At 48.8% G+C, this 12814-nt stretch overlaps 1 protein-coding gene across 1 annotated transcript in view; it reads left to right on the forward strand.

Moving 5' to 3' along the window:
- The window catches only part of ITFG1 (integrin alpha FG-GAP repeat containing 1), a 192730-nt gene that overhangs the window by 162439 nt on the left and 17477 nt on the right, over positions 1 to 12814 (forward strand). The window contains exons 15-16 of the mRNA XM_061548724.1: positions 304 to 428; positions 9682 to 9764. Of these exons, the coding sequence (XP_061404708.1) occupies positions 304 to 428; positions 9682 to 9764 (208 nt within the window). The remainder of the gene's footprint in view (positions 1 to 303; positions 429 to 9681; positions 9765 to 12814) is intronic.

Raw genomic sequence — 12814 nt, forward strand, 5'->3', positions numbered from 1 at the left:
CAAATCACCGATGAGGCTGGTTGTAAATTACCAGCGAAACATCGTACTCAAATTGTGCTTGAAGTAGTAACAAATTGACACGTTTTCTTTTTGCGTGGCAAACCTTACTAATTGGCTGTGTCGGGTGGTGGCGGGTTTAGCGACACGTTTTTATTTACGCGATCCAAATACTTTTACCGTGAATAACATTGGTCGCGAAAGCCCTACCACGTCTTTAAACTGAATATGGATCTCGGTGTGGGGGTGGGTTGGGGGGAGGGCCCGTTGGCTGATCCCGAGTGGCCACCGTTCTCGCCCCCGCAGCGGGACAGCTGAGCCAGTCGGCGCACCTCTCCCTGCAGCTGCCGTACGCCGTGCTGGGCCTGGGCCGCAGCGCCAACTTCATCGACCGCCTCGCCGTCGGCATCCCCCGCCCGCCCGGACAGCAGGTGGGTAGAAAACAAAGCTTCCCCCCCCCCCCCCCCCCCCTGATCCCCGGCCATCGATAACATTAGGGGCGAGTACTATCTGAACTTGTCCTGTTCCTTCTTCGGTTGACTTAAATGAGCAAGCCGTGCGAATATCGACATCGGGGAGTCACGCGTGCCACCTCTCGTACAGCACATGCCCAAGAGCTAATAGACCCGGCGGTGAATCTCGCGTGCACGCAGAAGCAGGCGGCAACGTCGGGTTCGCACATTTAGCTCTGGCCCGTGGCCAAATCACCCGGAATGCACCCGAGATGTCATTGGAATCTACTCGGAAGGCGCCGCCACCTGGGCCCCCCTCCCCCCAACAACGCATCGGAGTGCGCCCACAGCGTGCCGCGCGAGTGAGGCTCCCGCACGCCAGAGGTCGCAACCGGGTAACCGATACCCGTACCCTACCCGATACCCGGCTACCCGTACTCAGCCGGGTACGGGTACGGGTAGCCGTTTGCGACCCTGGTGCGGCCGGGTACGGGTACGGGTAAGGAATCAAAACCCGTTTGCGACCTCTGCCGCACGCCGCCACACCCGCGCGATCGCCGCCCGTCAAGTCGGCTCTGCACACCAAGACACATTTGCACGATTTGCTTCATTGACGCACGAAAGGAAATGGTTCATATTGGATACCGCCGCAATTACATTTTAAATGGAGCCTTTTTGCCACGTGCGAATGTGTGCGGAAGTGAGCGTCAGCGTGCGTGGGTGGGTGTGAATGTGTGAGCGTATGTTTGTACGGGTATGCGTGCATGAGTGTAAATGTGTGTGAGTGTACGTGTGAGTGTATGTGTGAGTGCGTCTGTACTTGTGTGTGTGGAGCAGTTAGTGCGCTGCGCGACAAACCCGGCTACCCGAGTTCGATTCCCACTCACAGCCACAAACACCAGTGACAATTGTCTAAACCGGTCCTGGGAACTCCCCGAAGTAGACTCAAATGGATATCTGGTGCGGTGCGTAAACATCGCCACTAAGGAGACATAGGCAGCCGGGCAGGCTGCTGGCCACCCATCCCCTTGAGTGCCGTACCAGCCGGAATGCACCCAATGTCATCAGACCTGCTCAGAAGCTAAGCAGGTTTTGAGCCTGGATAGTCCTTGGATGGATGACCACCATGCACAAACATAACTGTAATAAACTATTAAACATTTTTTTTATTTTACCAGGTAAGACACTGAGCTATATTGCTCTTTTTTTTTCAGAAACGACCTGGCTATCGCAAATGATAGATCAACGAAGTGGCTTATCACGTGGAAATGTATTTAAATCAGCCAGATACTCTCAGGGCATGTTTCTAAATGTGGAGAGAAAAACCGGAGGATTCCGAGAAAAATTCACGTGACCACGAGGATAAAATGTGAACTCCAAATATAAAGGCGTCAGGGCCAGAATCGGACCCACTCCTGCATACCAGGCGAGGTAGTTAACATCTCGCCACCGCAGAGCCCACCCATCATATATGCCATTTAACCGCTCTGAGGTTACCCTAGACACACACACACACACACGCGGCATGACAATGGTGGCTTGTAGGGCCGTGGGAAAGAAGCGCGTATTCTCGTTTGAGGACGTTTGCCTGGGACCTGCTTTGTGCTGCTGCCCCTTTGTGTGGGTGAGCGTCTCAAATCGCCTCTCCACTTCCTTTGACCGTTAAATATGAAGTGTGTTCCTCCCCCTGGCCTCTGCACTAACCCTCCCTACGCCCCCCCCCAAATCCCCACACTGCCCCGTCCCGCACCCCTCCCCCGCATCCCCCCCCCCCCCCCGCATGCTCTGAGTTAAGCCAAAATTGCCTGTGGCACAGAATCGATGCTGCTGCCTTTTCTTAGCGGCAGGGGATGCGTTTGTGCGAGCGCGCTAAAAATACACGGCCCACCCTGATGAGTTCCCTAACTGTGCATAGCTGCTACCGACCGCCGTGATTGCGGACTAAAACGGGCCATCTTTAAAGGAGACGGGGCAGCTTAGAAGATGGGGAGGGGAGGGGGGGGGACCGTGTTTAACGTTATACGTTGAGTAAATGATTTCTCAATTCAGACTTGGCTTCAGAACTGAATACGCTTCGAAGCGTAGTGTTCTGATGTGTATTCGGGTTGTGCCGCGCGCCGTTCGGCATCAACGACGACTGGTCCACGTACGATGGACCGGCTAAAAAGTGTCTATGTGCGAGAGAATTATCTACGACTTATCCACATAATGCGCCGGTGATATGCCGACGTTACGTTTAGGCTAATTGCGTGAATGAAACTGATAAAAAAATTATATTCACATTTTTGTGACGCCCAATGTTTAATATTATGAAATGGCGACAATTCCTGGAATCTTTGTGGGGATTAACTCCTTATATACCGAATAAGAAGTACTGCTCATACTAAATAAATCTCTATTTGTATCACCTGACATGGTAACGGTCGTTTAAACATCTCCAATTATTTTAATTTGCATCAGACATAATTTTAACTTACATTTATTTAAAAGTTGAAGTTTGCATTTGTTTCACTTTGGGTTCATGGTTACTGCTAGATCAGTGAAGTTTCATGGCACCCCTAACTTTAACGACAACAGCAGCAGCAGCAACAACGTCGCCTGCTCGGTCTAAAAACACAGCCCGTTGCCAATTTCTAGGGTCCTTGGTTCAACGGGCGTCTCATTTGGTTTTGCTTTCTTGACCACGTCGGCACGTGTTGCCGTATAGTGAGCAGGTTGGGGTCTCGTGGCTGCCCATTGAAATTGTAATGGGGGCTGGAGTTTTCCAAATTTCATCTTGGCAGCTGAAACGTAAATTCATCATGGCAAAGTTTTTCCTTCTTGACACCGCGTTCTTAAAAGTTGCACTCGTCCACTTTTGTCGCAGCAGCAGCAGCAACATAAAAAAAAACATATCGAGGGCCTTTGAATTTCTCATTTGCAAGGCTGTATATGTTTCAATTTTAAAAAGGAAAATAAATATTTTGCTTTAACACCTTTAAAACCGCAATTGATGGCCACATTAAGTGGCCCTTTTGTGATTTGGACATGAGCCAGGTATTAAGGTTGATTCCGTTTGCATAAATAAAATAGCATTTGATTGTGTAATAATCTGCATGCCGCTGACGGTTCCTTTTAATAGGAGAGTTAGCACGCTAATGAATCCCAGAGACGCATCCACCCACCCACACTGGGACCACTTCTCCACGCACCCTGCCTACTAATGCGTCCCTTCACCTCTTTGTCTCACGCCACGCATTGTACTTGTTAACGCACTCACCAGCGCGTGTATGAAGGGGGAACGGTTGCAACCGGTGTCGTGGGGTAAATAAATATGAAACTACGCTTTGACACCTTTTGAACTGAAGTGGTCAACCAGGGCAGGTTCCCGATCAATCGGGAGCAGTTTGCACGATGCTGATCGGTTCCATAAATTATCCTGCAAAATAGGAATTCCGTGCAAGTAAAAGCAGCGTTTGTGTTAAGGTCCCATTCTTCAAAATAAGCTTTGCTTCTCAGGTTTTTATTTCTCAGCAATCCAGTATATGCCATATACATGTGGTTGTGCATTCACTGGACTATGTATGTATACATATTTTTTTGTTTATGTATGTCCCTACTAGTTATGGAGTGGTTAATTTATATAAATATAAAAAACATGTACTTATTTTGCACTGGTATAATTAGTTTCACTCTATTTACATAAACTGGTTTTAATATTCAGTGTGAAATACGTGCCTGGTTTATTGCATCTACTGCTGGATGAAGCAGCCCCCGTGCCATTTCACCATTCGGCACGGATTGATTAAATCTGTGCCCGGGACGAATTTTTCACGCACGACTCACACGACATGCATAACACGTGCGCGCGCACACACACGTACACACGCACCACTGGTGATTGGCCATGGCCGCGAATCGTGCTCGGGTATGGAGGTTGCACTTGAAGAAATTAGTTGTGCACTGCACTAAGATCCCAGCAACATGTGAGATGCCTGGTCATGGACAACCAACCCCTAGATGAACTCAACATAAACCGAATGGCTGCTTATTATCCAGTCATTATGAGTGTATGGAAACCACAGACACCCCCACCCCTCCCCCTTTATAGGGCATTCAATTCATATTATTATTAGGGGAGGCATAGTCTTGACAGTGCTTGCCACAGCAGTCTAAAAGACTCTGGCTATCTTTGTTTTTGTGCCTCTATATGTGTATATGCATACGGTGCACATCTCCGTTGCTCGTGCTTGTATGTAATTAGGTCGGCGTGTGTGCACCGGTGAGTGTGTTTAGGGTCTCCGCCGTGCGTTTGTAACGTATGGAGACATGGCCAAGCACGTTTTGTTAGCAGGGTAACTGAATTAAATCCACAACAACCGAATGCTATAGGCTTAAAATTTCGATTTAAAGCTTTCGTGACTGCAGGGATTCATCTTCTTGGTTCTTTCGGTAAAGTCACGTAGAATGGAAATAATAAAATAATAAAAATAAACATAATCAAATAATTCTCACGACGTTTCGGCCACAACGCAAGCAGCCGTCCTCAGGTGAAGAACAGGTCTGTCATTCAGACTTTTGTCTTCTCGACAGACCTGTTCTTCACCTGAGGACGGCTGCTTGCGTTGTGGCCGAAACGTCGTGAGAATTATTTTAATGTTTTATTTTTATTATTTTATTATTTCCATTCTACGTGACTTTGCCGAAAGAACCAAGAAGATGCTATAGGCTTCCTCCGAATCCCCGCCAATGTTCTCATCACATGCGGGATTAGAAAAAAAACGCCTTGATATTTGGAGTTGAGGTATTAAACAGCGAGGCCCTGTAATAAGTGCGAGCGTGTGCGTACCTTTAATATCCTCTTAAAATAAGTGTATCAATGCAGACCATAAAACCGCGGTATTGGTTTTGAAATTCAATCAGAAGGGGAGACTTTCACAAATCTTCTCCGTATCCCGTGGCTTATGGAATATGGGATCGTGCATCTCGAATCCCGAAGAAAATACCCATGGCAGAGCTGCCTCCGATGAGGTGTTTACCGTACTTCCAACACGAGAGTTTACACTCAAAATTAACAACAAACGGTTGGAGTGTGCGATGTATCACTCTAGTATCCCCCCCTCCCCCCACCCAGTCTGAGGAATACCATGTGTACAAAGACAAGCATGCCGTACGAATTTCTCTCTGAAAGGTACATTATGGCATTGGTCTGACAGAACGGGAGTGTTTTAAAAGTTGCTGCATGGAGAGACATCGCAGCCAACAGCAGGATTATTGCCTCCCAAAAATCGAGGCACGTTTTCGGGTAGTGTTGACGCACACACGGAGGCAACGGTTTCCACCGTGCAATGCACTTTTCACGAGAGAGAGCCATTTTCCTGCATCTAGGAATGATGTGGCCATAAACATTCGGCTAGGTGTTTCTGGCAGCAAATCCATCTTCCTTTCCGTAATCCTGAGTGTAATACATGAAGCATCACAATATGGACCTTTACGCACCTTGAAAGAAAATGGTTAGTGGTGTACAATATGTGGACATTTTGGGTTATACAATCATCTGTTGTTTTTTTAAACCAAGCATCCTCCATTTCACAGCCATGACTCACTTCATGGGGGGAGGGGGGGGGGCAGCGATTTCTGAACTGGTTGTGGGCCCTCCTTTCCCCATCCTGCGATTGACCAGCGTGGTGAAGTATGGTGAAAGAAAAAAAAAACCCCATGGCCGTCACTTGAGCACGAAGGCCTCCGTTGCAGGCTTCATGTGATCACAGTGTGTAATTTACAACCGGTATAAAAGCTACCTCCATGGTAACATTGGCAGCAGCCTGCCAACTAAATAAAATTAAAATTGAATTACGTGAGATGATAAATATGAAGGGTATACAAAAGCCTTGATAAGTAATTTAGTCTTAAGCCTGGATTTAAAAACAGCGATAAGATGCGGGGTATTCTAATGTTAAGGCCAAGTGCATTGCCGGGTCCATCTGAGGCTCATCCTAAGCACAGCGCATTATACTTGAAAGCTCCTCCAGGTCTTCCGAGGCTTCCCACTCCAAAGACGCCCACTGTCCCGTAAGCCCCCTGGAATTGTGGGAGAGAACGCGTCTCGTGCAGCTCTGCCCCGGATGGGCTTTCACTCCTGTAGCCGGCCCGCACACAGTGATCTCAACTTGGAGAGCGCGAGAGATGGACCCGTTAAATGCCCGTCTCCCAAGGTTTGAGGTTGCTGTCCTGAGAAATCTGCAAATCTCACCCACAACATTAAAAGCCCGGATCTTGTGAGATATTTTTCTTTCCATGAAAGATCCTGGATTTTTTTGGTGCCTCAGAGTTGGCAATGCTACTGACAGTTAACATTTCAAAATAATTCAGAAAATACATATAGGGTGTTATTTTGAAGGTTGTTGTTTATAGTTATAGAAAATGTAGCTTATTTGTAGAATCTATCAATAATTTAACACCCACACAAAAATAAACACACCGTCACCACCACCATCCCAGCGTGGTTGTAAAAGTAATTCCTTCTAAATACATCTGACACCGCGGTATTTTGTGAGGATTTCTCCCTTATCACGCATAGCGGAAGTATTAATTTCCATCTGAATTATAGTTCTAGTTGGTCGACATACTATGCACCTGTATAAAGCCACTTCATGATGATGTTCATGATAGCTCACGCCTTTCAAGAGTCTGAAATGTGCGTCCAAAATCGTTGAACTTGCCATCTGCGTCTTTGGCCGGCAGACTTTACGAGGTCCTGGGCTCCGCATTGTGGCCTGTTTCATTCTCTTTTGCTGAAGGTTAACAGTCGCTCGTTATTTCCATCGTGCCTGCAGAAAGGTGTGTGTGTGTGTGTCTGCATCTATGTGTGCCTGTGTACGTTTGTCTCCCAATGTGCACTTTTCGGCAAAGACAGATGGGTTGTATTTTGCAATGTGCTCACTCAAACGAGACGCCACATGCAGAGAACTAAATTGGATCAAGCTAAGGGAAGCGTTCAATGTCCAGAAGTTTTAAGCTCCACAAAACCATCCCTTATGTTGCCTGTCTTGTTCTCAGAGTTACGTTCAAATTAATTTGAACATGTTTATCCAACAATATGCAAGAGGGCACATTTTTTTATTTCAGACTCTTTCAGACAATAATGCTTTAAGGAAAATATTAAAGTCATAGTCAGTGTTATCAGAATATTATAGGGGAGACCTTAGAAAGCATCGCTTTGTGATCTGCCAATGACATTGCTGTGGGGAGTGGTGGTATAATGGTTAGCGCAATGTGCTACGAACCCGGCCACCCGAGTTAAATTCCCGCTGACGGCCAACACCCACGACTATTATCTGAACTAGTCCTCGGCCTCCCCTAGGTCGACTCAGCCTCAAATGAGTACCTAGTGTGGTACTGGCCACCCACTTCCTCGTGTACTGCGCCAGACTTCATGGGTGCTCGCTAACAGCACTTGCCCCAAAAAGTCTGTAGAGGCTACACGGGGGATCTTTTTTTTTTTGCTTGTATACACATATTGCCCAGTAATGTCTAAAGACACCAGACTCTCAATCCCGAGGTTTTGGATTCACTCCTCTTGAGGTGATTGACATCGCAACCCTTCGCTCCGTTCTCGACAACCGGCACCAGGCACAGCAGGCGAGGGTAGAGGGTGGTGAGGGCGTTGGAGGAGGCAGGCTCTCTGCCTGCACAGGACGAGACCCCTTGTGTCGCTGCCTTACTCCGTGTCCTCACGGGGCGGGGGGCGGGGAAAGACGGGAGCATAAATAAAAAAATTGCGCATTTCCCTTAATGGGCAAATATAAACATGACGGCAACGTCAGGTGATTCCACATCTGTTACGAAGTCACCCTCGCGGCAAAATCTCTTTCCCCGGTTTATTGTAGTCGTGTCTCACGAAATGCGGTGCTTTTTTCGCCTTCCTGCAAATCAGAGATATTGTGTCCGTTTTGAGGTGAAATTGGAGTTATTCCATTAGCTTTGCATCGGCGAATTTCCACCGTCGTTTTCTTTCCACCCGTCCAGCCGAACCTTCGCACCCCACAAGCCCATCTTTGCTCGGCTCTTCCACGTAACCTACCGTCCTCATCAATGTAGGCCGAACGCCAAAAAAAAAAAACCCTCATCGAATTTGGAAACATTTCTTTTGGCGATACTTGCGTCGGTAGTGGTGACAAAAAAAAAAGGGCTCGACGCAATCGTCAAAAACACGACGACAAATATCGTCACCTTTCTTTCACTTCTTCTTTCCAACAATTAAGTGGCATCTTGATAAGAGGGCGTTGCGCGTATGCTGACAATGGTTTTTTTGCAAGAGCCGGCTATTGCTCTGAATTCAAGGTGCATGTCAAGAAAGCTTTGCCCTTTAACCTGTCCGCAACCCCACGTATGCAAAACCTGCGCGCTGACAGCGACTTCCCGCCGTTATCTTTTTAAAGTCAATCTCTCTCCGGCATTGTTATATTTATTTCTCTCTCGCCTCCATGGTCGCTCTTCCCCTTCCCGCGTGTCCCCCCGCCTCTCCCCCCCCCCTCCAACCGCTTCCTTTCCCTCTGGGCACCCGTAGGGCACAGGCAATTTAGATGCACTTACGAAGCAAACACGGCTAAATTGTACACACCGTGATCGCCATAATGACGGTTTAATGTGTTGTCTGCTGTGCCTGCGCTCTACGGCGAGTATGGCCTGTGTTATTGAAGCCTCACAGCAACGCGTAAAGGTTTCTCGCTCATGTGGAAAAAATCTCCTAAATTGTGCGCGGATGCCGGGGGTTCCGTTGTGAGCGTGTTCAGCCAATTCGCGTCGGTGCAGGACTGTGCTGCTTGCTGCTCCTCGGCGTTCTGTCGACGCGCAACTAAGCCGGACTCGCACCTTTGCAGCCCGCGATTGGGTCGAATCGCGAGCTTGTTGTGCATTTTACGACCACTGTTTCAGGCTTTGGCAGGCATTCCATAATTACTCTGCCTGATTAAATTTGATTAATACCTAGAAACCCCCATCATGCTTGTTCCATCCCCCATGGAATGAATTTAAATGCGATAAGCTGTCATAAGCTAGGTGTTAATGGCACACACGGTAGCTTTTCATTAATTCTAATTGCCTGTATGTTAGTTGTTCCGTTTAAAATACCTGCTGTTAAATAGTTAATTAAGCCAAAGAGCGTGGACAGTTGGCAGTGAGGAAATGTCGAGCTCGCGAATTACTTTTTGTTCCCAATGATCCCTCCACGGCGCGTGTGTGCTTCGGACAGGAGCGGCGGCGGCAGGAGTGGACGTCCATCATCCCCAACTCGCAGCTCATCGTCATCCCCTTCCCTAACGACAAGCCCAGGAGGTGAGCTCCGACCAGCGCGGAAGCCCAAATCCGCGGACTTGTGTCCGTGCGTCCGCTCGTTCGCCCGCTCGCACGTTGGCCGCCTCCGTTTAGAACCCGGGGCGAGTGACACCTTGCGCTGAGTTGAGGCCGTTTAGAAAGGGCGGTGCAGGCGAAATGAAAAGGCGTGGCGTTGCAAGCACTTGCTCACGAACACTGCTGCAGGTATCTGTAGAGGGCATCTCTGGAGGGTATTTGAGTTGCTCTACCCACACTTTAGCCCACCACACGCAACCCGCCGGACGGCTAACTGTGGTGTACCCATTTATGCTGCTTCACGCATTCACGATTGGGAGATAATGGCGCTATAATGGGATGGTCACTGATGCAGTGCTTGGCCCACTGCGTGATGCAGCTGGCAACTCGGGTTTGATTCTCACCCATGGCTACCATCAGTGCCGAGTGAACCAGTATTGAGCCTCCACCATCGCCCACCCACAGCAACCGGCGCGGTGAGGTATGGTCAGCCAACACCATTTATACAGCTGTTGGTGCAGAGCAGCAGGGGTGAGGGGGATTTAAGATCGAACCGAGCCTTAGAGCTCTCGGATTTTGCAAGGTCCAGTGTGCAAACCATTACAAACGACCACGAGAGATGTGGAGAGAAATACAAAGTTGACTCTCAACGATAAAAGTCAATGCGGCTCAAATGAGTTGCGGTGCAGAGGTGTGAACATTGCACGTTAATACGGCGGAGGCGAGCCTACCCCAAAGGCAACAACCTCTGTGGACCTCCCACAAAGCAGACCTCATTTTTATCGCCCCCCCCCTCCCCCCCAAAGGGAAAAAGTTACGAGTAAACTCCCCGTCCAGGTTTGAACTCGTAAATGCGATTGCACAGCTGCTGTCCAGATGAATTAAAATACAATGGAGATGAACACACCTGAAATATGCCGACATTTATTGTTGCTGTAATGGCGCCTAACAAATAGCCACTTTTTTTTCCCCGAAAGTTTTTTGTTAATTAACAAAACGATTTTAGGTACACAACACGGACGATATGACAGGGTGTTGGACACCAGCACAAACACACATTACGGATCGCAGTGCAAAGGACTCCTGTCTAAAGCGCATGTTTCAATCAAATCTACAACCGCTGGTGTCTTCTTAAGTAAGCTCTCATACTCATGTAGAGAAAAAAAGGGAGGAGGGAGTGCCTAAATGTCCCAATGAATGCCCTTAAGAATCAATGCCCACATAAAATAGCCATTTTTAAAACCTGTTGATTATGGCGCCGGCCTATAAAGCACGCACTTACAAAAGCGCGTGCGGATAGGCACATATGTGTAAAATGCACATAAAAGCTAAATAATTCCGCTTTTAAAAATTCTACAGAAATTGAAAAATTCCACATGGACTAGCTGCTCAATACCCCAGAGCATGTAAGTGCTTTTGCACGCAGTATTAGACAATAATCTGCACAATACATAATCCTTTTCAAGTGCATTATTGAGTGCATTAAATCCCATGTGTATAGATTTGTATCTAGCCAATGCAGCAGCAGTCATTCAGCGATAATTGTACACCCTTTAAGCTTCTATTGTAGAGTATCGTCCTGTTCAACGCATGGTGCGCAGCCATAGCCTTGCACGCTCTGTACGAAATACATTGTTTGAATATGTGGTGTACAGCCATCGCCAATATTACCGTTAAAAATGTAGATAGTGTGGAATGGTGAGTGGTGGTGCAGTGCTTTTATGCGCTGCGCTATAAATCCTTAGTTTGATCCACGGCCAGCACCGGTGATGATATCAGAAACAGTCTACCTTCCCCCCCATCATCAAGTCACACTGACCAGCTTGGTGAAGTATGGTCCACTAACATGGCACAGGGGAGAGGCTTCCATCCAGTGGTGGATTGAGAATGGCTGTTGATGATTTTCAAAGCAGCAGCATCATCATCAATCAATCAGAATAGGTTGGACATTATTTATTTCACACCTATATTTCAGATTTGCAAGGTGCCTCCGTTGTTTGAGCACCTCCAGATCGGAGCAGGGACAAAATGCATTCACGCCAAACACCGCCACGGAGGGAGGGAAGGAGGTGGGGGGGGGTGCCTGTGACCCGCACAAAGTCGCGATCGTCTCCAGCGTACTAGCGACACGCGGGCGCAGAACCTCGGTCCGCTCGCCCCCGTCGCCGCCGCTGCCCTCCCGGCACGCGACCGCGGCGAGACGGCGCGCGGCCGCGGCGAGACGGCGCGCGGCCGTGCCGGAGCGCTCGCCACTCTGCCGGCGGGGAGGAAGCGTGGGGGGAGAGCGGGAGCGGCCGTGGCTGCGCGTGGTCACTCTCCCTCCCTCCCTTGCGCCTTCCCTCCTCCCTCTCTGTCTCTCCCTCTCTCCACTGAATCGATAGAGCGGCCGCACCCGGGGCCGTTTGGCAGTCCGGGCGCGCACGCCGCCCCTCGCAACGTAAGCGTCGGCCAAGCGCGCTTCAACAGAGCCCCTCTTTGTTCCAATTTCTTCCTTTCTGCCGCTCCGTGCCTTTTTCTTTTCCGGCTGGCTAAGGTACGCTCTCCAGCGGCACCGAGAGACGGATGCGAAATGAGACCGAAACTGTTGACTGGTTGGAAGTCGGCAAAACACAACTCGCTCACAAGAAACGCCGCGCATTTACGAGCGAATGAAAAATGACAGCAGTTTTTTCTTTTTTAAACCCAGATTTCTTACTCAGCCCTCAACTTGAAGTGGTGTGCATCACTGCTATTAGCACGGTTGGCTACGTACGGTGCGAAAGAAGTTCGACAAACATACATACTTGGAGGGTCGTGGGTTTAAATGTTACAGGGTGATGTGAAATTGTAGCGATGCTGAACGTTAAGAGGGACTGTCCTCTACGCTTCCCTTTTGGACTCCCGTAATCGTGCGATGGATCTGTCGGCCGTGTATGACAGTCGACCTTGCCACTCTCTCTCTCCAGCCCCACTCGATTTAGCCTGACCTCTTTTGCACTCCCTTTGCACATCTGTCCACACTCGTTCCCCTTCAGCCGTTTCACCGACTGACACCG

Source organism: Lethenteron reissneri, chromosome 9, assembly GCF_015708825.2.
Source record: "Lethenteron reissneri isolate LAM-NWPU_2019-01 chromosome 9, ASM1570882v1, whole genome shotgun sequence".
In the NCBI taxonomy this organism is placed as follows: Eukaryota; Metazoa; Chordata; class Hyperoartia; order Petromyzontiformes; family Petromyzontidae; genus Lethenteron; species Lethenteron reissneri.